The 24,093-nt window shown below is 49.4% G+C and overlaps 7 protein-coding genes across 7 annotated transcripts; 2 read left to right on the plus strand and 5 right to left on the minus strand.

Annotated features, from left to right (window-relative positions):
• Window positions 1-1,517: 1,517 nt before the first annotated feature.
• Window positions 1,518-3,361, minus strand: BCR38DRAFT_457702 (major facilitator superfamily domain-containing protein; the record flags this gene model as incomplete). Its single annotated transcript, XM_040862066.1, has 9 exons — window positions 1,518-1,711; window positions 1,770-2,137; window positions 2,219-2,304; window positions 2,335-2,379; window positions 2,413-2,578; window positions 2,660-2,850; window positions 2,911-2,952; window positions 3,086-3,157; window positions 3,269-3,361. 9 exons carry the CDS (start codon window positions 3,359-3,361, stop codon window positions 1,518-1,520), a joined length of 1,257 nt encoding a protein of 418 aa, XP_040715271.1.
• A 2,396-nt stretch (window positions 3,362-5,757) lies between these two features.
• Window positions 5,758-7,053, minus strand: BCR38DRAFT_433305 (alcohol dehydrogenase-like protein). The gene has a single exon (XM_040860238.1). The coding sequence runs from the start codon at window positions 6,960-6,962 to the stop codon at window positions 5,832-5,834; it is 1,131 nt and encodes a 376-aa protein (XP_040715272.1). The 5' UTR covers window positions 6,963-7,053; the 3' UTR covers window positions 5,758-5,831.
• Window positions 7,054-8,097: 1,044 nt separating this feature from the next.
• BCR38DRAFT_342637 (peptide N-acetyl-beta-D-glucosaminyl asparaginase amidase A-domain-containing protein) lies at window positions 8,098-10,093 on the plus strand (the record flags this gene model as incomplete). The annotated part of the gene is made up of 2 exons (XM_040855962.1): window positions 8,098-8,353; window positions 8,406-10,093. 2 exons carry the CDS (start codon window positions 8,098-8,100, stop codon window positions 10,091-10,093), a joined length of 1,944 nt encoding a protein of 647 aa, XP_040715273.1.
• Window positions 10,094-10,911: 818 nt separating this feature from the next.
• BCR38DRAFT_485007 (uncharacterized protein) lies at window positions 10,912-11,618 on the minus strand (the record flags this gene model as incomplete). The annotated part of the gene is made up of 3 exons (XM_040863821.1): window positions 10,912-11,226; window positions 11,292-11,522; window positions 11,580-11,618. The coding sequence occupies 3 exons, from the start codon at window positions 11,616-11,618 to the stop codon at window positions 10,912-10,914; spliced, it is 585 nt and encodes a 194-aa protein (XP_040715274.1).
• Window positions 11,619-15,962: 4,344 nt separating this feature from the next.
• Window positions 15,963-16,850, minus strand: BCR38DRAFT_514458 (uncharacterized protein; the record flags this gene model as incomplete). Its single annotated transcript, XM_040865067.1, has 1 exon — window positions 15,963-16,850. A coding segment is annotated over one exon (888 nt), but the record flags the coding sequence as incomplete, so codon positions are not given.
• A 1,254-nt stretch (window positions 16,851-18,104) lies between these two features.
• On the plus strand, window positions 18,105-18,962 carry BCR38DRAFT_433307 (uncharacterized protein). Its single transcript, XM_040860239.1, has one exon. It carries the CDS (start codon window positions 18,275-18,277, stop codon window positions 18,605-18,607), a length of 333 nt encoding a protein of 110 aa, XP_040715276.1. The 5' UTR covers window positions 18,105-18,274; the 3' UTR covers window positions 18,608-18,962.
• A 3,769-nt stretch (window positions 18,963-22,731) lies between these two features.
• On the minus strand, window positions 22,732-23,752 carry BCR38DRAFT_433309 (uncharacterized protein). Its single transcript, XM_040860240.1, has 3 exons — window positions 23,368-23,752; window positions 23,168-23,274; window positions 22,732-23,110 (listed from the first exon to the last, which is right to left on the minus strand). Exons 1-3 carry the CDS (start codon window positions 23,676-23,678, stop codon window positions 23,103-23,105), a joined length of 426 nt encoding a protein of 141 aa, XP_040715277.1. The 5' UTR covers window positions 23,679-23,752; the 3' UTR covers window positions 22,732-23,102.
• Between the last annotated feature and the right edge of the window lie 341 nt (window positions 23,753-24,093).

Raw genomic sequence — 24,093 nt, forward strand, 5'->3', positions numbered from 1 at the left:
TGTGACTGTCGACATGACGTATTCTGAGTGAGGTGGAGAAGGGCTGAGGTATTTGCCTCTAGGTATTGGCCTGACGTGACGGTGGTATAGAGCGCCGGCTTGAGGGATCTGAGGTCGAAAGCAACGACCCTCCACTGTAGAATCATGCTGTAAATAACGATAGTGAGGTCCTAAATTGACAAAACGAGTGGGTTGAATAAGTGACAATGCCTTAGAAGGCTAATGATATTTCGCCTCATACTGAGCACCAGATTTATATGAAGGCCAAAAAAAGATGTTTTTTTTCTTTATGATGGTTACTTCTGGTTTGAAGCGGGGTTTTGTAGCCCTACGCTTGGCCGTACCTTCCCACCTCCCAGCTATGGGCGTCACAGACGCTGAAGCCCGTGAGAACCTATCACAGGAATGGGCTGTTCCTGCAGCCCCAGGTGCACGATGTCACCGTGGAGATTAGAGCATGGGAACAGAGCAATCAGACCAACCTGAAGAAGTTGGCCGCGCTGATCAAGATTATCCTCAATGTGGTGAAGAGGTTCGGCGGCGGAAGTGCTATTATTCGCTGTGATAGCCTGGCGGATAGGCTGGTGGTCAAGAAGGCTGATATGGAACCGATGCTTCCGACGGACTTGTATGCCAAATAGAATAAGGATAAGGAGGCGACCCCGAAGGAAACCTCCACTTATCTACTTGGAGAAGGTATCGAGAAGACCGGCGTCAAAGCTGACAAAAATGGAGAGGGAAGAAAAGACTAGGTAGACGAGGTTGAAGTACTTCCATAGAGTGGATTCTGCCGAAATATCCTAACGCAAATATCCCAGTCGCACCACGCTTATGCTATTCAGCCGATGTTAAGTACTTATCGCTTCCACCCTCTATTCCAGTGTGCTGTCTTTGTGCCGGCTCGCTGTACGACCCTGCTGCTCTCGGGCGCAGGGAACCGGTGTTGCTGGACGGCAATGGCGTTGTGGTGGTGGTCATTCATGTGCTACTGCGCATGTGGTGGGTGAGACAGACGATTCTTTAGGGGCGAGTATTGCGTTGGATGGGCTTTGCGAGCCGAGGAGAACAAGGGCCTTTTCGTATGCTGGTGGGCATGATGTGCTGAGGGAGGGGAGTGCGGTGGCGGGGATGGTGGCTGCTGTAAAGGATGTGCTGCATTTGGCTGTTCATGCTCAGTGAGTAGAGGAGTTGGGTGGGTGATACAACTTGATGTAAACTGCATTTCAATCTTGGGTATGATGTCCAACTTGAGGGCAATGCTCCGAGTTGCTGGGTGAGGTAAAGCTGTCTATTTTATAAAACTTCGAATTCAAGTTCTCTCCCTGTTACAATCATGTTGAACGCCCATGGTGTGTTCAAGCCCACGCCTATTCAGTAGGAGCAGTGGGTTCCCTATTATGCGTTGTCTTTAACTGTCTCGGCCTCTTCTCTGCAAGGAGCAACAGAGAAAACAAAGACACGATAAAAAAGTACAGCATCGCCCTCATCTGCTGGCTGTAGCCCGTCACATACACACTTCAGGCCTCAAGTTGCACCTCCGATGGCAGCAGCTTGACCACCTGAAACGACTCTAGCAAAGCTGCGACCTGCTCCACTGTGAGAAATCCAGATGCTTCGGCCTTGATGTGGTTATTCAAAAGCGCGGAGCATATCGCAAACCCAATTGTTCCCCCGAGGATGCGGATCTGCGTGACGGAGCCCATGCCAACGGCTGGTCTGACGTCAATTATTCATTCATTCAGGTAAGATGCAAACCGGAATTCACTTACCCATGTCCTTCTGCTGCACGACCAAGGGTGCCATCATCAAGATGGTGCTGAGACTGAAGCCGAAGCCGAATCCCATAAGGACCTGATAGCCGTATTGAGCCGACTGGATTTCAAGATTGGTCGAGTCGAGAGAACTAAACAGGACGACATCTATCGCCTGGAGACAGCCTCCGATAATGAGCAGATAAAGGGGGAGAACTTTCAACCTCGTCATGAGAAGCCCAGAGACAGCACTTGCGACAGGAGAGAGGAGGAGAGGCAGCAAGCGAATGCCAGCGCCGATGGCGGTCATGGAGTTGACCGTCTGCAGCCTCTGAGGGATGTTGATGATGGCAGCCATAAAGGGAAACCCCGTTAGGACTCCGTTGCTATTGAAAACCATGATTAGTGGGTCAGGAGGGGCAGCGAGCTACCTCAGCTTATCCAAACGAAGGTGCAGGTCCACTTACAAAAGTAAGACCAAGACAAATCTGTTACGGGCAAGTCTCCATGGGAAGATGGGCTCGCAGACGACATTCCATGTGGAAAGCTGTCTCTCTCATGCGACAAAAGCCAACCATCAAACTGCTGATATGACAAAGACGGCAACGATGGCACCGCTGTTCCAGGACTAGACCATACTGCCCTGTTGTAATGCAAATACGAGGAGGATGGAGGCAGCCAAAGACATGAACGCGCCGAGAAAATCAATGCGCTTCCATGCTCGCTCCGATATCATAGAGCGGAAGAAACGAGTCGATTCCCCATAGGGAAAACTAAAGGGTATTGAAAAAGCCACCAGGATAGCCGCGAGTGCTCCGCCCGGCCCACTGTGGTCAAGGAGAATCAGTTGACATTACTGGTTACCATGGCATGTGCCTCATGGGTGCAACTGACTTGAGAAAGAAGACCCATCGCAAGTCGTAGCGTCGGTGATTGCTCCACCTAGAAGCAGACCAAGAACGCTAGAAAAGGCGAACACGGACGTGATGATGGCGATATATGTTGCGTATTTCTGGGGCGGAACCATCAAGGGTACCACGATCGTCGACACGGCGAGATGCCTGACCCACCCGTTCCCTGGAAGGCCCGGAACACGATTCTGGTGTACAGGTCCAACTATCAGAAAACGGGATTTGGGTCAGGGGGGTCGAAGAATCACGTACAGGAGCAACATAGAGTTGGAGAGGCCGCAGGCGATGGACTGTGAATAGACTTATCGCGCAGAGAAGCATGAGTTTGCATCCGAGAATGTCGCTAAACTTAGCGTAGAAGATGAGGAACCCTATGATGGGAATCCCATCTATCAGTTCCTACCCCGAATTCCAGGCCGTCACGACCCAGCCGCTCTGGTTGAAGCCATCGAGAGCGTTGACGATGGACACGAGAGAGGTGTTCACGATGGTGGTCTCAGAGTCGAAAGCAGCAGGCTCACGCAGGGGCTGCATGGTTTACAGCAGTCAGCCAGCCTGGAACAGAATGGCCAAGGTCAAATCAAAGACTGGCGATGAGAAGCGAACCTGCCCTGTAGTCAAGGCATGTAGCCTCCAGCCAATGTGGTAGACTTTTGGTCTAGGCTCGTCTGCATCACGACTCAAGTCGAGGTTTGACATGGTACTGTTGATGTTGCGCAAGGCCAGTACGTTTGGCGCATCGCATGGGGCTTCTGGCACTGACTGTCCCAGCAGCAACTTCTTTGCTGTCAGGTCTTAGCGGCTCAAGCTGCTGAGGCTGAAGCTCGTGCTGCTGGACAGCTGATGGCAACGACATGAATGGCAACAGGACGGCGAGACGACTTTGATAATCCACCGAAAAGGGAGCAATGGTCGTTCGCGACAGACAGCTATAGTCGAAAGAAACACACTGAAGAGTCACTTCGAATGGCACACGCTCTACAGGTAGTGTGCCGTTTGCTCGTATTAATCACCAATCAGCGGCTACAACCCTGTTGTGTGTGTGGGGGTGGGGCAGGATGGGGCACATTAGCCGCTAATTTTAGCGGTTGAGAATGCCGAGGCTTGGCATGGAACACAACAACTACCCTTGTTGATAGTTGTTAGATACACTGAATCACGGGACCTAACAGGAGTCACGTGATTACCCGCCGATGATCCCTCTACAGAGCAGATCACAGGACACAATAATCAATCGAACACACCGAACGGTCACATTACCGTTACATCAAGGTCACACCGGAAGATACGTGAATATCTGAAAATAGTACATCACTATGATAAGTGCGTAGTCGAACTAGGTTAAAGTTATATAGGTGATAGGGTAGGGGTTTACGGGGATAAAGTTAGGATACTAAATAATATGCTTACTGAGGGATTCAGTCCTCTATTGATGACTCTGTGGTGGTCCTGTCTTGATTGCTGTATCTCGCTACTGTTCTGTCTGTTGTGTGTGTAGCTATTTTATCTACGGGGAAGGGGTTGACCCCACTAGACTGCAATTGCCGCTACACCACCTTCGGCATAGGGCATAACCGTGGCGCTCAACGTAAGGATAGGTGCGGCTGGGTGCCAGGGAAGGTGACTACGATTGGGCTGACACGGAAGTCAATTCCAAGTGATGTGTTTTGTTGACTTCTATCTGCCGAGCTAAGTGTTGCGCGTTTGGCCCCTTTTGAGGAGCTCAATCTCCGACAATTATCGGATCGCTCGGCGATTTCAGCCACACTGTCCTTGACCTCACACTCAATCCCACACTTACGATATAACTTACTTATTATTACTAACACTCCCGGCTTTCAGCAATAATTCTCATAGCGAGAATTAGTACGGCTAAGAGAAAGCAGACAGCAGGGTGGGGGGTTCTAGTAATGAAAATAAAGAAGTTGAAGAAGAAAGAAAGCGGAAGCTACATCATAGCAGAAGGGAGGCTCTCATCTAGGTAGCCCCTAGCTAGGGAGCTTAGTGTAGAGCATAGCCCTAGGATAATAGGAGTTAGGCCGGCTATAGCCTTTATGCTACGAGAGTTATGTTTTAGTAGAATTCGTAACTTTCTATATGTATATGACTTGGTGATGCGAGTGCATATGGGGTGTGAATTGTTGTATTGGGAAAGGATGGCCAGGTCAGCTATTCTGGCCTGGCAGAGCTCTTTTATAGCTCTTATCTTGTCTATCTTACCTATCGCTGTAGGGTAACCTCCTATGGGGTCACGTATCACTTGGGGATAGGGTTTTGGGGTGTTGATTTTCGGGTTTCAGATGAATTATGTAAGCTTGTTCTTGAAGATATTTAAGGACCTGTGTAGGTAGTCTCTCTTAACGGAAAAATCAAGCGGCCTATCCAGTAGTTAATTGACTCCTTTCGCCTTTTGAGGTACTTTCATTGTCCAATAGATCTGCTTGTGTCTGTTGAGGCCATTGTTCCAATTGCTCGCCTGCTGCGGCGATACAATTCTAGGGCCTGTTGAGGTACTTTTGTTCGATCGGAGCAAGAAGGCTCTCGATTTGATATTCTTTCCACCCCCGGGATAGTAAGGTCTTGTTGAGGATCTTGTTGTCCGTTGCCATCATCATCACACCTTGAACCTGCGGCATTTGCTGCCCGTCGTCAACGTAGACCGATAATATCACGATCTCCATGCCTCCGTACTCGTCGTATCTACTCGAGCTACTTATGTTAGGTATTTCAATATTCTAAAGCGGATATATAGTCGTTAGATCGAAGAGCTTATGAAGTACTATATTCGCTATATAACGAAGCCCGAGCCCTTTATTGCGTTTCAACCCATATTCTATCCGACTTTTATCGAAAACAATATCAAGGCCGGATTTACAGGGTCTGTTTTAGTACCTTATTCAGACAACAGCGGTCACTTTTCATCTAGAAGAACTGTTTCTCAGGTGGCTATTCCTTTGACTTATACAGTTTAATCGCTAATCCCCCGTTGGACGTCTATCCAGGGTCAGAGTAGGGGGGTTTCTAGATCAGAGAGTGCTAAATCACAATAATGATGGCAATTCCCAGCACTTATGAGAATGCCAATGGAATGAAGCCTATATCCAATCAGAAATTCGACTAAAAGATATTCTAGAAGACTGGACCGCCGTTGGTCCTGACACAGTGACAGTTACTTCCAACTCTCCGTATCCAAAGAAAGCACCGTTCGACCTAATATCTCCCCTTTTTCCAACCTTGCAAATATATCCCCAAGCTCCGCCGGCTTATGCAGCGTAAACCTCGGCTTGACAACCCCTCGCGCAACCAAATTCAAAATCTCAATTGCCTCCTTCCGATTCCCGACCGAAGACGCCGTGACAGTCAGCTGCAACTTAATCAACATATTTGGATTCACAGTCCGAATCGGCACCTCATCCCCCTCCGTAATGCCCACACACACCAACGTTCCACAGAACCTTAGAAAGTGCACCGCCTGAGCATACGCAGCATTAGCCGAGGTACACACCAACACCGCCGCGGCGCCTCCCTCCGTAATTCTCATCACCTCGTTCGCCATCGCCTTGTCACCCTCCGGATCCCTCGAAAACTTATCTAGCGGAAGGAATTCCTCAGCCCCGCACTCCCGGATAAGCGTTTCCTTCGCGGCGGAATCAATCCCCAAAATTCTGAACCCCATACCCCGACTTCCGATCTCGCAAGCCAAGCTCCCTAAGCCTCCGCCTGCACCGGAGATAACCACCCACTCTCCGGCCCGGGCTCGTGCTTTGTGGAAGGCAGAGTAGACTGTTAATCCTCCACACAATATCGGCGCCGCGGCGTCAGACGGAACGCCGTCGGGGATGGGCGTGACGTAATTTGCCGGCGCGAGGACATACTCTTGGAATGTGCCCGGTACCGAGTACCCCGATATCGTAGGATGGAAACAAGAGCCCTCTTGACTATCCATACAAGCCAGACAATGCAGACAAGTGGAAGCGAACCATTTTATTCCCACGCGATCCCCGATCTTAATTCCCGGGCCGTTGTACTTGCTGTAACCGGAGTCTACCAAGTCAGGGCCAAGTTTTACAACCTCGCCCACGCCTTCATGCCCACCGACTTGGTCGTGCGATGTCAGGCCCGGAAGCCAGCGCCAGCTGTTGGTCATGACGGCATGGTCGGAGTGACAGACGCCGCTGTGCGTGAGGCGGATGAGGACTTGGCCTGGCCCGGGCGAGGGGGTCGGTACTTGGGTGATTTTCAGGGAGGCAGTGCCGGGGTTGGTGTAGATGATGGCATTGTGGGTTAAGGGGATTTCCATGGTTGTAGGTGTGAGTCTGGAAGATTGCGACGTGCAAATTCTGAAAAACAAGTGATGGGCGACGTTTATTTTGAGATAGGATGTATGTATGTGTGAAGGTTGTCAAATGCGTCTCGTTCCCCCGCAGAAAGTCTAAGGCGAGGGTAGGCGAGTCAAGCCTCGATGTCCCCCGCATTCTAGTGCGTCCGATGGTACAGTGAGAGCCAAGAAAACGCAGTATGATCTCATGAATATGCATTAGTCTCACGTGGGCAAGCTATAGTCGGGTACACATTACGATGTTTGCCGGGCGGAGGTGTGAACCTTTTGAGTAACTTGGAATACGAAACTCATTGAAGCTGGCGCGCAAATCCTATCAAGCCGCAGAATAAGAGGACATTGACTGTTTCTTAACACGTCGAGGATGGGAATGGACAGACGAAGAAGCTACCCCACAATGCGTACTACTCTGAGATGGAATACGTTCATAGTTAAGTAGTGAAAGGTAATTGATTTCGTTTATGTTTCCAACTGCAACACAAGCCATCCTGCGTAACTTCGATCGCAAGAGCCTGTGTTTATCTCTCAACTTCTCTGCTGCAGTCCACTGAATCGTCACACCAAGACATGTTTAGCTGCATGGGCCGAACCGACCCGGAAGCAACACTCATACCCCCCACGACTTCCCTTTCCAGGAATGATCGCTCGCATTATCGCAACCATGCCACTATATGCGAGCGAGCGGGGAGTCTTCCCCTGGAGATCTGGCTATTCTGCCGGGGTATTGGCGTCGTCCACCTTCTCTTCCGGGCTTTAGCCCCATGCTACGTTGGATCTTGATTCGTCACCGCGATAACCCGAAATTAAATGGTCAGATGGGTTTGTATGTATATAAACAGAATGCTGCTGCAACGCAGAGTTGGGTTTCTTGTTTTCCTTCGATTCGACACGGCTTGCGATGGCGTGCTTGTTTGGCAACATGCCGGTCTTATCTGCTGAGACGCGTGGCAATAAAGCTGGAAGGCAACTTTCAGGAGCGCCTACACGCCAAATTGGACTGGGCGTGGGCATTCTTTTATTGTCGTTGGTTGGATCTGCTCATGCTGCCTCTTTAAAGCATGCTGCCCCGGAGTTAAGGGACGCAAAAAATCTCCCTATGTACGGACAACTTGTCAAAAATGCCCAGCTTGCTGCAACAGTCACCACTACTACGTCCGTGGCTCCGAATAGCACACCGTTGGAGTGTTTCCAGGTTGCTGAGCCTATCCTGACGCCATCTGGCGCAAGCTATCAGTCAACGGACAATCAGGGGTCGAGCGTGCTAGAATCCATTGAGGGAAATGCTCAGGACTCTTGTTCGGTGGTTCTGATGGAGTATCACTTTGCGTCCAGCTACGGCGCCCCTTTTGTTGGTATCTACAAAATTCTACAGTTCGCTTCGGTGGCAACAACTAATATCCCCAGGCGACTACACACCGCCCGATTGTGACTTTAACAGGGTCATCATGAACTTCACAGTCCATGTACGAGGCCGACAGTTCGACCGCCTGGCTTTGATGTATCTCGGAGACACCGAAGTCTGGCGAACTTCTACGGCAGAGCCAACCGCAACGGGCATACGATGGGAGTATCATAAGGACATGACCCAGTATTTGGCACTCTGGAAAGAACCGCAGACATTAATATTCGACTTGGGAAACATCATCAACGACGTTTACACGGGAATTCTCAATACCACCCTCACAGCAACTTTCTTTAAGAGCCCAGTCGAGACTGGTGACCACCCACCAGCAGACCTGATCGTGCCCATTTCCAAGCGACAAGGTTCTACAGGCGCAGTAAGTCAATTCACCGTACCTGCTGACAATGCCACCAATACCGTCAGCTTCCCGAGAAACGTCAACCGGGCAGTCTTTTCCGTGTCTGCATGTGGTCAGTCGACGGAAGAATTTTGGTGGAGCAACGTGCCCCAGAATGCAATCGACAGTTTCGATGCGACTATTGGTCAATACTACGGATATTCACCCTGGCGCGAAGTCCAGGTTTTCATCGACGGAAAGCTTGCCGGAGTCCAATGGCCGTTCCCAGTCATTTTTACCGGAGGCGTGGTGCCCAGTTTCCACCGCCCCATCGTCGGAATTGACGCTTTTGACTTGAGGGAACATGAAATTGATATTACGCCCTGGTTGCCCCTTATTTGCGATGGAAATGAGCACACGTTCACCATCCAAGTGGCCGGTCTGGGAGAGGACAACAGCGTAACCTCCACTGTGGGCAGCAACTGGTACGTAACGGGCAAAATCTTCGTGTGGCTCGACGACGAGGATTCTGTCACTGTTGGAAATATCACCTCAATCTACAATAGCGCCCCGGTCGTTTCTCTCACCCAGTCCATCACCCAGAATTCCACCGGCGCCAACGAAACACTCGATTTCGACCTGGCCGTTTCAAGAACATATTCCGTCAGCTCTACCGTTAAATCCCAGAAGAAGACTGGCAAAGCCACCTGGTCCCAGACACTGTCCTACTCCAATATAGGTGGTCTCTACGCCTATGGTTACGACGGGATCAACACCTTTGAGACCACAGGCCTTGACATCGCTACGAGCCCGGGTGTGTCGTATTCGACCAACTACAACTACCCCCTCTACTGCAACGTAACCGAGGACATCTCCCCCGAGGGCAACCTAACGCTGTGGGCGGAGCTCTACCAAGGCTTGAACCTCGAAGTAGAAGGCAATGCCGTCTTCCCCACGGGTTTAGAGGCATTCAAAGCTATTTCTGAGACGGCTGATGACGAATTCGTGGGGTCGGTGTTGAATACGCACCGTAATGGGACGGCGTACTTTTACGAATACGGAAATTCGACCTACAGCACTGGGTTTGGATCGACGACGCAGAAATTCCGGTTTGGGGGACTAAGTAAAGGAGGGAATGTTACGACGCCGGGAGAGGAACTGTATTATCGGGATGTGACGGCATCGAACAACACGGTAATTTCTAATTACGAGGTGGTGGCTGGTGGGGAACCCAGCAGCTGGACGTTGGCGTCGGCTCCGGACGCAGGGTTGGACGGGTTAGTGAGCGCCTTTCCCCCATCTCCGAAGATTGGGCACGGAATTAAGGCTTTCATGTCGAGCGGAGACTTGTAGGGAGACGGGGTTGGAGGTTGGAAAGAACAGGGTAACTGGCGGGCAATAAGTAATGTCAAATATAAATGCAAATGAGCAGGAGCCGTGAGCTTCTCTATACTTATGTACACTTTGTGTTTCTATTACGTATCAAGTGTATCCTCGACTATAATATAAGCATCATGTTTCAGTTGACTTGCGAGCGAAATCCGTGAAACTTACTTCTAAGCATCACAAACGGAAGAACCACACTTAAAACCCAACAAATGTTGAAGTGACAGGCCCAAGTAATCTGAAATGCATCGCATCTTAGTTGCAAGCCAATCAATACCACGCATTTGCATCCCAACCGGTCGAGTCTACCTGGGTGCCCCCTTGCAATATCGTTCGCTGCAATGAAGTGTTGTGGAAAGTGCTCAAACAGCTTCGACATAAAGTCATCTGTGCTATTTTCCTAGTATGTCGCGACTTGTACTTAGTAAAGACAAGACCTTCCTACATTCCTGGATCAATATCAGTGGGGCGGAAGGTGTGGTTAAGTGAGTATTCTTAGCCCTCTTTCCCCAAAGAAAACAAAGTATTCAAGCTTGGCAGGGACCGTACCTGGTGGGGATCAAGCAGGGCAGGTGCACCTTATAGTTATTGCTTAGTTATAGAGCTATCCGACTTTCTAGCTGCAGACGAGGAAGCAGGGCAAGCGCGGGGGGTCTGTCAATGCTAGATATAACCGTGCTTGCGACGTGATTTATGTTTCTTGCCAATTCCCTCTACTGATTCTCCCAGCATCACACCGAACCCAGTTCCATCCCAAACCAGAAATGCAGCCGCACACGCCATTCTCATTTCTCCTCTACCGTTCTCGGGTCCACGGGTAATAGCTTTACCACACCCATACCGGCCAAAGCCAAAGAAGCGGTAGCCGACAAGAACTGAAACACTCCGTCAACATAGGCAAGTGGACAACCTTTCCTCAGCCATCCTTCGATAACCTCGGCGTCGTACGTAGTCTCGTTTGCTATATGATACAAAACGCCGCACCAAAAGTATTCAACCCCCGGGGGCATCTCGCTTTGGCAGCCTTTGTTGATCAGGGGGTTCCTGGAGAGTAAAGCTACCGGTTCGCTTCCGCAATCCCTGCCCATGAGTGCCATCATCTAGACCTATTCCTCACGAGGTTAGTAGGGAATTTGCACAACATGAAACCTCTTGATTCACGTACGACCCCCAATCCAAACAGGGTGGCTGCGATGACAAAGTCCAAGACCACCTGGGTGCCGCGCACATGGAGTGAAGAATGCGAGGCTATTAGGATCATGATGCCGGAAAGGGCCACCAGTATAGCGAAGCAGTCTGCGATGCCAACGCCTCGGGTCACCGGAGGTGGATCGCCCGCCTTTTGGCCATGAATCAATACCGTGGAAATGGAGAACCCGATGACAGAGAAGAGGAACTGGAGCGTGGGTCAGCGCAACAGTGCGGTTGGACTGAAATGTGTCTCTGGGCATACTTGAGCGACGCGGGCACCGACATCAAAGATGAACAACATGGCGATGGATGGTCCCGTGGCTGTGTTGCTGGAAATACAGATGTCAGCAGACCGCAGAATAAATGCTGATGGTGGAGCGGATGACGAGTGGGTGACCGGGGTTGAATGCTGAGTTCTTGAGAAGGGCGTCCTGAGCTTTGGCACAGGAAGCAACTTTTGAATGTGGGGTGGCTTGCTCAGAATAGGGAAGCCGCGACAAGGACGCTCTGCTGCATTTGGCATGGGAAAGAAGGCGTTCCCCATTCAAAGCATCCAGTGACTCTAGGGGACCGCACCGTGCGGTCCGACTCCTATTGATGCCCCCTCGCCCGCAGGCTCTGAGTGACAGTTGGCAGCCACAAGGCGAGTTGCCCATCATATACCAATGCACCGCTTGAGCACGCAGCACGCACCAACGTAATTGTACTTGAATATCTTACAATTTTCATGTAGTAGCGTTAACAAGAGCCGCATGCTGATTATCACATCTGGGTACACATGTCTGGATGGATCGATATGCTTAACACTCAACACTCAACACTTCAGTTTTGGGAACGACATTCAGCGCAAAAGACTGAATACGTCGCGAATATGCAACCTAGCGAGTTTCGCAGCTCAGTGGTTGGTTACTAGGTCACATTATGGCTGGTATACCTCAGAGCTAATAGCTCGACTTTCCTTTTGAGGCAAGTTGTTTGGGAGATGTGCTCGGCTGATTGGTTCTGTCAAGTCAGACCTGCCCCTATTAGCCCGCCATAAAGTGCGCTGTTTTGCGGCCTACTTTTATTTGCACAAAGAACATAGAACAGGGGACCACCAAAGCTACTGAAGTACTTATGGACATGGGATGGACTTAGAATGTGTAACAATGCAGACAACCTTTGGCGGCTCAAGTAATAGACTATGCTCATGGTACACCCTCCAATCGCAGATGTTTGAAGACTGGCTTTGGATACCTTTGGATTGGTGTACAGGTACCAGCATACCTGCGACATTCAAGCTCATGCTAAGAGATTAGATCTTTCATTCACTGGTGTTACTTTCCACGGATCACAGCATTATCGCTTTGCTCCAGAACCATGTCACACGCATACGCACACGCACAGACATTCGCGAGAAACTTCTTCCCATGGCTTACGGCCAACGTACATCCAAATTCCATACGTGACTCATATTTAGCTTTGGTTTTTCATCATATTAGAAACGGTTTCCTGCAGAAGCTGTGCTGTGCCACCTGCGGGGATAAACATTAGGTAGACACATTGGGGTTGATTTGCATCGGCATTAATTCCATCCTGCCATCCTCACACATCTGCCTTCGACCCCCATGTTCACAGATAAGCCAGATGGGCATAAGCCGAAGAACCTGAAATGAGCAGTATATATGAATTGTCCGCAGCTCTGTAGGCATCGCAAATACATCTTCAAACCCCACTGAAACAAGACAACCAGAAGGAGAAGGATAGGTACGCGATTTAATAGAGGCTTGATTGAGACACTTAATAATCCTTAGGGCTTTATGACTGTGTGCTCCTCAGTGTCCTTCGTCTTGCAGTCCCATGTAGTTGTTTCTAGGTTAAGTAAGATCACCCTGTGAATAGCCATAGGTTATTCCAAGTAATTAGGCCCATCCGCATTAGTCGAATCTTTCTCTACAGCAGAGGCACAAAACGTACAGCATGTGGGTTTGTTTGAGGCCACCAACGTGCCTCTATGCCAGCGAACTTACGGTACACAGCTGTACCAGCACCAGCGGAGGGTGCAAGCGGCCCAATCGAAAGTGAAAATCCCGACTTTTGCATACGATAATACGTATGGCTTAATTAGATCAAAGAACTTGATAATGGCTATCTGTAACACTAGAATATCTGTATATTCAAATTATTCTGATATTGGTGTGCCGTTTATTTGACCATCAACTGAGTATCTACTTATCGGACTTATTGCAAATTATAGCAAAGTACAAAATCGAATGTGTCCCTGATACCCGCAAGTCCAAGGGAGTTAGGGTGCCATAAGGGCCTTATGCACAAAATAATTGTGCCTTTTGGCTTCATACTTGGTTCAGCTGCTGATATACCAGAAGTTTCGCTCCTGAAGTTATAACAGTTGACCGTTGCCAAGGCTTTGATGCTCGGGGTCCATCCATCATCAGTCAACTGGTCGTAGTAACGGTAAAACAGAAAAAGACAGTCATTGGAAATCAAAGGCTCATGCGGTCTGACACTAATACCTACTAATAGAATAATGACAATTACAGCACTTTATTTAATATCTTTAATCTTGGGGAAAAGTCAAGTAACACAGATAAGCCTACCTTAGCTCGCCATATGTCCTTGCATGTCTATAATTGACAAAACGATATCCATCACCCAGTCTCTCTCTATTAGACCGTGTGTTTACCTAGATGGAAAATCAGGTTACTGATATAGAAGAGCGTATAACTCTCGGCTGCTGAATAGATTATGGGATCCATACAAAGGAACACAAGTTCATATACCCTCCTACTTCTTTTGCAAGTGCCTACAGCCTGACGAGGTGTCGTGATTTCATATAAGATTTAGGATTTGTTGTCATTCAAGGGTATACCATGTTAACATATATAACGGTTTCACCAGCCATAGCTTCTGTGAACCTTAGGTCTGAGTGTAGAGTAAAAGTCCGTGAAGCGTTCTTAAACGGCGTATTTTAACGATAGTTGTCTTCGGCCAAAGCATGGTAAAGCTACCACTTTTACACAGCTAGCATAAATATCCAATACCTAGAGCCAGACAAGCAACAAACCCTCAGCAAGTGTCAAAGTATCTGCAGGAGGGCAAATGGACGACCTCATGACAGCAGCATATCATAACCTGACATTTAGTCCAGCCATTAGGGCACGGTTTGACATACAGGAGCACTTGTAGAGGTACCGGGGGCTTCGAGCCTACGGCGTATTTAATAATAAATAATAACCTCACCTCCAGTCCCGTTTACGTCCGTTTACGGCCTACCCGACGATGTTCTACAACATATAATGTATGGATGCGAAGAAAGTATTCACAATCTTTCAGACTTGCCGAAGTTTGCGGCATCCCTTCACTATGAATCGTTTCTAGAAATACCATAGGCAGGCACACATTGACCTCTGGGCGTCACCATTCCTCCGGCTCTAGGAAGAAGGATCATGGCAACGACCTGCGAGGAGCTCTGGGGCTGAGCCTACTGCGATGAATGCCGAGCTACGAGTAACAGAGGCAAGCAACCCGACTCCGCGCGGTACATACATTGCTTCAGCTGCATCGTCGACTACTTATCTTGTCGTTTCTTCGCCCCTCAGAGGATTCTCCCAGCCACGCAGCGAATCTGCATTGGACACGAGGGGTCCATCCTTCTATGCGAGCATTAGAGTATTCACCTGAGAGAATGTATGTGAGTCACACCAGGTGTCATTCCCATGGAGTCTAAACGCAGGTATGTAAGTGAAAGAAGCACAGATGCTTGACAGAGCGGTCGCCGAGTCTGTTTCGCCATGGTCTTTGGGATGCGGAAACAATAAAATTCATGTTTACTTGCTCAAATGGAGGGGTTTGCCTCATCTTGATTTAAAGAGCACATATCCTATTACCTGGGACCGCAAATCAGCCTGTTGCTAGCGAATTGCGGGCCGAATCACCAGTCGCCTATGAAATGCTTCGACCCAAACACTTGCTCTTGTCTGATCTTCGCTGGATCCGACCAGGTTAACTATCCATCGTGTCTAGAAGATATGCCCATGTTGCATTACGAGTATATTTTTCGGCCGGCAAGACATACGGTGGTGACGACCGTAGGTTTTGGATCAAGGCTATGGGAAATTCCGGCATGAGCACATCCTTCAAACCACGTGATTACAGCAGAGACCGTGTGGTCATGAGGTAACAAAGAGCTATATACCTGAAGCCGTGGTATTGGGAGTGGATAACTGCTCGAGACCCGGACTCCCATATTCTCACGGATGATACATATATCGTACAACTTAGTGTTACAACAGCAACTGTAGGAACTGGTACACGTGGCGATCGTGCTCAGCGCAACATGTGTAGCCAACTCTCGGTGTGCTGCTGGCGGTTGTCTGAAGTTTTTGCAGAGCCATACCACCTACTGCCCAATTGGAAACCATAAATAGAGCGGCGTAGTGTAATAATGGCCATTTATTCCACGAGATTCTGCTTCTCCAAAAAGTTTCCATTCTACACGTCTGTGCAAGTCCGATTAAGACTTGATACGAAGAACCCACCAGCGTATAATATACATGGTGAAACACTCTTGTTGTTTCAACCCCGAAGAAATAACACCGGAAAGACGCCTTGGATCCCAAAAGTGGATGCAGCAAAATAGTACAACCTAAACAGGAGACTTCGCATCCCCATCCAATCCCTTAAGTTCCGCCCTGATCCTCCTCTCTTCCTCCTCGATACTGTGTAACATCCTCAGAACCTCTGCCTCGCGCTGTAGCTCCCTTTGCCGGACCAGCAGTTGTAACCGGCGATTTCCTTCCTCATCGTCCATCTTAGACCTCAGACTCCCGCTTGAGGCATATAAGCTAGACGCGGGGTAAATACTCGCCGGCGAGTACGCAGGTGCGGGAGTGGAGATGCTCGACGGTGGGTATACGTTTGATAACATTGTTCCTTCTAATGTCGCGGGCGACACCACGTACGGCCTTGGTGTCTGTTGGATGGAGCCAGTCTCCCAAGTCATATTGTCGCGTTCAGATTGAGGGGTGCCAGCACCCGCTAATTCGCTTCGTTGCGATCGAGTGTCCAGCTCGTGGTTCGCGGAGCAGCCTTCTAGTTCGACCGGTTCTTGAACGTGCGCCTGCAATTCGGCCGTGGCAGGCTGAAACCTCAATGACGGTCTCGTAGACAGCGTCCCCATCAGCCGTGGTTGATTTATCGTGGAAGAATCTGTCTGAGTGGCGATGAGTTCCACCTTATCGCCGTTCATAGGACGACCTTCTTCGGCATTCTGCAGTGCGTCCTTCGCGCCCTGTGCGGCGGCGAGAAGCTTCTTTTTCTGATATCGGCGGAATAGGTAGACGAAGAACCCAATGAGCATGACGGCACCGAACGCGGACCCGATGGCGCTGGCGTTGGAGACATCTTCGGCCATTGAATCGAGTTGGCGGCCGGGGAGAGGATGGACCTGAGGGGACGTAAATGTAACAACACCGGGACCAGATTTAGAGAGTGAAATTTCGAGCCAGGATGTATGTAGCTGATTTACGTTGAGGAAGAATTATGAAAGTGTGTCTGAAGCTATTCTATACAGTCTACTCTAAAGATGAGGAATCGTATTCGCCGAGTTGAAACGACGATTTGGTATCTTGGGGGATCGTGGAGAAGTCCAGGAAGCTTATTATCCCATGTTTTCCGACGAAAGGTCGGTAGATGAGAGCTGGATACGTGTTTAGGACGATCATGTTAGGGGGGCCAATGAAGCAATGGTGCGAAAGCGAAAACGAGAACCTTATTCTCAGTGCGAATCTACTGACACCCAATTCGAGCTAGGAGACCCTTTGACAAGACGCTAGGACGAATGATATTCATTAATAACAGCTAGACTCGCGTCACAGAGATGGTTAAAGTCTCTGATGCGTCTGTGGCCAAACTTCTTACATCTGAAGTCGATACTGCCAGGTGGAGTTGAGGATAAGACGAAGTGTCAACACCTTTTGAGTCTCGTTCCTGCATATGTTGGCTTTACTATCAGCAGCATGGAGTCCTGATACGTCATTTATCAGCGCTGTCAACGTTGGCTAGGAACATGCAGCAAGCATGCGAGGCGAAGTCGAGGACGGATTGACCGGCGCACCAATGATGGAATGACGCGTCAACCTGCAGTGAGTGTGCCATTTTTCTGGTTCTCTTTGGGTGATTTGAATTGCACTCGCAATGACTTGCGCAGGTTTGCCTATCAAACAAAGCGGTTGGCTGTGTCGGGCTGCGCAAGCCTTGGACGCCCAACGACTGTCTTTCCGTGTACCACTATCGCCGCCAGTTGCCTGATGATGGATGGACCCTGCAAATACCAAGCCCTTGGCAATGGCCAACTGTCAGAACTTCCGGAACGAAACCGCTGGTGTATCAGCAACTGAGTCAAGTGTGCAGCTAAAAGGCACATCCGATTATATTTTGTGTACAAAATTGCAACAACTCCAGAGGATTGTTTGCGGTGACTTCTGGCCGGCGACGCAGTAGCCCGGGTTTGCAGATTCAATGCTTCACCCCGGCACAGCCGAGATGCGCGATCAGTCAATCCATTTCGCAGCACCAAGCTCGAACCCACAAGCTCCTGGAGATGTTTCTAGCCTCGTTCTGATCGCATCATGAATCCGTGCTGGAGGTCCTGTATCGTAAGGTCTCTCTCCCCGCTCTGAAAGGGAGGCCATCGGTACTCCATCCACGCCCGAACGTGTGCCGACTCGCCCTGTTCCAGCCCCCTGCGGTCTTCGCAGCAGATTTCTCACGTCACTTTCCAGTCCTAATCTTGCTTTCAAACCTCTTCGGAGCTTTCGGAAACGTCCCACGACGTATATCGTCGCATCAGGCTCGAAGATCGGTCACTGAAGAGCATCACGTCCCAGTTCGGTCGACCGACCAGTCACGCGATGGCGTTCCTTGACGTACGGTATAGATACGCTCTTCGGAGAAATCATGCATCCTACATGCAGCGAAATGGCACGGTATCTGAAGCTGTTGAAAAGGCAAGACTCGGCGGAACAGATGGATTGGCCCGTGGGAGATAATCCGCAGCGGCTCCATAGTGTCATCGCGGAGTTTGTCCGAAGACAACTTACCAGTGCTCGAGTTGGACGGGGATTTCACTCATTCACTGCAGTACTACAGCACATGTTGGCTCGGCCCCGCTTCTGCATCATCGTCGACAAGCGATCCCTCGAGCCAGCTCGTCGGCCACAGGATGGCGATGCTTGCCCACCCGATTGTGACTATTGTATGGAAAGAGTGGTTACTGGCGTGGTACTCTAGTCTTTGCGAATGAACCGCATGGCGTACTAGGAGGTGAGAGAGACGTAGGATCCGGAGCTCATGGCCCATCAGAGGCAACATCGACGAGTATGTTGGGTGGTCCTACTGTCCTGTGCCCTTGCTTCTGGAATGCTACGATAGGCTTGGCGTTGTGAACATCTGAGAGTAATTGGTTCTGCCGTATAGGCCGCCTGAGGTTTACCAATATAGGGACTACAAGGAAGTTGAGCGGAAAGGAGATGAAGCTGGAGGGCATTGTAGAGGACCGAAGAATGGATTCGTGAGTCCAAGAAACTTGAGGGTCTTAACTCCCATATGAGTATGGCTAGCTTCTCCGGGAATAAATGTATTTTAGACTTGGTATGGCCCGTTTGTTGGAGTGTCTAATAGAAAGCATTGACGAAGAGGCAGACGTAGAGAGCGGAAAAGACTCGTTTATGCCATGATATAATAAAGGAGTATAGACAGTGTCATGATTATAGTTGTGGGACCAAACCTTCGCACCCAGTCTGGTCTGAGAGCCTCAACAGTTATTAGGGTTCATCGAATTGCCTGTTGGACAGCCTGTATGAGCACACCATAATAGTTCGACCCTCAAAGTCACATTTGCAGTCTCCCTAATCACACATCGTCCCTTTTCGTATGTAGAATCAATCAAGCAGTCATCCATTTTTCATTTCAAACAGGCAGGGATCTTGCCGCAGAAATAAACCTCATATTACGAATATACGAAGAGCCGGCATAATAAAAGCGTATACGAAGAGGTCGCCAAATAGAGTGAAGATCAACATTGACTAACAGGTTCCGCCAATCTAACGAAGTTGATGTGAAGACACTCTCGGACTTCGGCCTGCTGAGGCATGAGTTCGTGAGGCATTTACGGCTTACTAACCCTCCCCACGTCCCTTAGCAGCTACGAAAGGGCTATCTAGGAGCGTTTGGTCCAAGCGCTGCACCCAGCACACAGCCGGTATGTTTGGGGCACGCAACAAGAGAATTAAGCAAACATCTAGATTCTGCGCTTTTTAACTTGACGGAGTTGGATGTAGCCTCCTCTGTAGCCTCGGCCGGTTCATCTAGCGAGTTATTTTCATAGCTCTCTCAGCCGTTAGAGCCCTAAGCAAAGTATTTAGCTGGCTTATTAAGCCGGCTCAGTACTAACTTCGCGGTATCCGGCACACGCCTATGATAACGGCATCAAGGCTTGGCCGCTGTGAAGTGATCATTTTACCGGTAAATGAGAAAAAAATCGCTCACATTCTTGTCCTTCTGGATTTCATGGCCAGATGCCCACGTCCACGATGAGAAGGCCTTACCGCGTTCGGAGAAAGTGAAGCCACGGAAACACTAGAAAAGGTGTTCTTAAGCTCCCAGGAGTACCGGAGTGGCCTTAGCCGAGGCCTGGCGAGATGGCAATGCTACCAAAGTTGGCGTTGTAGGGGCAATCCGACCCTCCACAGCATCAGGGCAGCGGCTGAAGCGTCAGAGGAATACCAAGATAACAGCCAAGTCTCAAAGTACCAGATATTTCGCAGAGATTTGCAAGCTAACAAATCTTACAAGGGGTCCTACAGGGCTGGCAGGGACCTTCAAAACCTTTAAAGTACCCGAAAATACGGCTGTCAGGGACCCCAAGCACGGTCAAAATCGTTATTTGAGCCTTGGTAACCATAAGCCAACCAGGTTGCCTAACCAGAGTCTCCGGTGAGGGTATTGGTGATAATCCACGCCAGCCCTAGCTCAACAGGTTGGCATGGTGAGGTTGTCCCCACCCTTGTGCACGTCTAACTAGTCTAGCTGCTAAACCACTGAGAAATTCTGTTGGGCTGATGCTACCAAGTGAATAATGCGGACGGGATCTTGATCAGCAACAAGAGTGCGTTTAGAATCTGATTGACTAATAGTATACTGATGATAGAGTTGTCAAGACTTGATAGACCGACCTCATATATACGTTGAATAGATGATCAGATTGATCTCTCAAGTAAGGGCTGTCTACAACGAAATTCTGGGGATCTCTGTCCCTTATATAGCCACTTCCTTTGTAAGGCATGGCTGCCCATAACCAAATGCCCACATAGACCAAAAGATCTAGCAATTCGAGCATGAAGTGCTCGAATCCGGGATTGTCCGGGCCCCCAAGCTTTGCATTCCCTTCCATCCTTCCTCCCTTCACTGATCCACTGTGTTCACTGCAAATACTGATGGGCCAGGTAATCCTACTCACCCTGATGATCACTGATCCCAGTGACCGACCTTTCTGTCCTAATGTTCCACCGCCCCGGACGTTTCACAAGTGTTTTCTCATATACAGTCTCCCGGCCTATTGTGACGAAACCTCTATGGTCTAGCTCCTAAACCACTAAATAATTGCTGTAGAGGTTCACAACATGGGGTCACCGAGCAAGCTCTTCTAGTCGTAGAAAATGGCAAACGGTTTCTGCGTATACGTGGCAATGGCGAGTTCCCAGCAGAAATCGTTCATGCTGTAGCCAAGTACGCCGTCCATGCCGCCATATCGCCTTCATTCTGAGCCCCTTTTGCGGATGACATATGTCGCCTCGATATTAGCGGAGGTGATCCCGCGAGCGCCAGGTCTCAGCCACATGGTGATGGATGTGTGACGTGCGGTGAAGCCACAGGAAAACTAGAGAATGACCTGCTTAGCTGTGCGCGGTGCACGTAGGTCAAGTACTGCTCCGGGGAAGTCAAACGAGCGGATTGGCAAGCACATAAGGTAGTATGCAAATGAGATAGACCAGTAAAGGATGAGGAGATTGCGGTCAGGGCCCTGAATGTAGTTATGAGGTTCCCACCCGAGAAAGATGCAGTTATGAAATCAAGACCTGAAATAGAAGACGAACTATTGGTTCGATAACAAGCAAAAGGAGGGCTAGATTGGAGAACTGTGATGCAGTCTTACATCTCGTAGCAAACCTGAGCCTCTCTTTGTTACACGCGATTCCACCTTATTAATCCGAATTCAATTCTGGCTATACCTACGTCATACCTACCCTACGTGCCTTAAAGCTGACGCAATTGCAGGTTCCGGTCTTAATTTACGGACATATTATGGCATATTACCTCAGAAAGAGTAACGCCAAGCCTCAAGCGCATTCTACTTTCAAATATGCGGTTGGCAAACCTACCTATGTTAGCTAAAGATGTCGACGGCGACGACCGTAAGATCACGACGTATATTTTTAATAACCTACGAGAGGCCGCATTCTGTTAGCCACCGTGTGGTAGTACAGCGCTCTAGGGGCTGAAGATGAAACTAGGAAGTGTTCCGGGTACTGGATTTGGGATGAACTCTGATGCTAGCCATATCAGTAAGGGCTGTTCGCCCGATTGTCAGGAACGTCTATGCCACAAGGCGATAGTACAGAGTGAAGGGGAGAAACAGGCCTTCCCCCTGGTGGTCACATATAGGTACGCCCTTAAGACTTCATGATCTCTGGCCTTCCATTTCTTGCCCTTCGAGGCTTCTTCTTTAAATACATGAAGAAACCCTAATTCGGAACTATGATATCTTGAACCAACTTAACTTACCTATCAGATGGGAAGGTACGGCCAAGTGCAGGGCCGAACGCCTACAAAACCCCGCATCAAGCCAGAAGTAGCCATCAGAAAGAGGAGAAAAAAAACATCCTTTTTTGGCCTCCATATAAATCTCTGTCTTATAAATGCTGCTGGACTTCGGTTCGTTATTGACAGGTAAGCGCTGACCAGATTATAAGGAAGTGGAGAGCACAGGTACGATTTAATGACCGGCGTATATCTAGCAAAACCCTTTTTGCGGAAAATGCGTTTTAACAGACATGGAGATAGGTCGGGGAGACATGGTATCAAGCGCACCAATAATATGCAAATAAGTGACGTGTCAGCAGGAAACCAGCCTGGTAGGCCAGATTAGGCGCTGGAGATAGGCAGTAGGCTCTCAATGTGGTGGTTGCCAGTACTTCTAGAAGCCGACACTGTGAGGAGGCCATTTCACAAGATTGGGCTACATGCACGGCTTGCAACCAAGTTGAAGTCGGGGATTTGGGACTTTTCGTTCGATCGCAACGTGTTTTGGCAGTAAATGTGTAAATGGCTAGATTGAGGTCCGTACTACAAGATGACGCATTACAGACACCCTGCATGTGTGAAAAATACAGCAACACACGGATGGGCGCAGTTGGTGTTTCACCCATATGTTTAACCAGGTGTGGAAATCTCTCCTACTTGCCATTGTCCCTTAGGTTAGAGGGCCTCCCACAGCTGCCACTTTGCGCCGTGTTGCGCCAGCAATAATGCGCAGTTAATTATGAGCCTTCTACCTTAACAAGGCTTGTTGCTGCCTAATGCCAGAGGCATCCTTTGAAAAGATCATAATTGGGTCGCCTGGGTCCTACCCGCAATTATTCCCCTCGTCCTCTTGAGCACATCAGTGACATCAACTCATAGTGACGAAAGCCTGGAAGATAAGAGATCATGAAATCTCCTTCAGGACTTAAGAAAGTCAGTCTATGCCTTCTCCACGTGAAATAATTCCACCCCATACTAACCTAGAATTAGATTGCAGGCGTCGCCGGCAGAACCTCGATCGCAGCCGTGGCAGTTGGCATAACCGCCAGCCGCAGTGGTTGGCATCGTGGGATTCGGCTCCGCTGGTCCTGTCGCAGGTTAGTTCAGCCCTCCTTTCTACATTCTCTATTTCTAATGGTTTCCTTTTTGGCAATCCGAGACATGCAGTTTCTGGGCTGACCAATACTCAGGTTCCCTTGCCGCGGCTGCCCAGAGTACAATCGGGAATGTAGCAGCCGGGAGCGTTTTTGCATGTCTCCAGAGCGCCGGCATGGGCGGTGCTGGTGTCGCTGTTGCGCAGATTTGGGGCACAGCGACGGTTGTTGTTGGTGCTGGAGTAGCCCTGATAGGTCTCCAAGCATGAGCATTGAAATGAGCACTGTAGAGAATGCATGGAGACCAAACAAGACGAGAAGGACAAGGATGAAATAGAGGAGGAAACAGAGGAGAAAATGTGATGAGAAGTTGAAGTGTGAATACAACGATCAACCCTAGAATACATAACTACGGTGGGTGTGCCTTGTAGGTGGCCTTCCCATAGTGAATGAGAATAACAAGGCTATGTATTTGATTCGGTGCGATTGAGCTTCATAAAAATCATTCCAGTTTTGCGGACATCGCTGGCGGCTTTTCCCAAGCTGATGGGTGTGCCTCTTGCAAACAACAAGGCATTGCGCGAAGCCAAGGCTTCCGGCAATTACAACCAGGTCGCATCTAAGCTCTACCGCGAAATGCAGCGTGCCGGCTTGGCCATACCTCAGGATTTGGATGGAATTTATCGTAAGATCCAGCGCTGCAGAAGAATAGTTTACTATCTCCCGCCACTGGTTTCCTTCCACTGGCTTGCTTCCACGTGTTTCCATTTCTTTCTGCATACTTGCTTCTTCAATACACTTCGAGGAGCTTGCCTTCTCATC

This window comes from Pseudomassariella vexata (assembly GCF_002105095.1).
Source record: "Pseudomassariella vexata strain CBS 129021 chromosome Unknown BCR38scaffold_7, whole genome shotgun sequence".
NCBI lineage: Eukaryota > Fungi > Ascomycota > Sordariomycetes > Amphisphaeriales > Pseudomassariaceae > Pseudomassariella > Pseudomassariella vexata.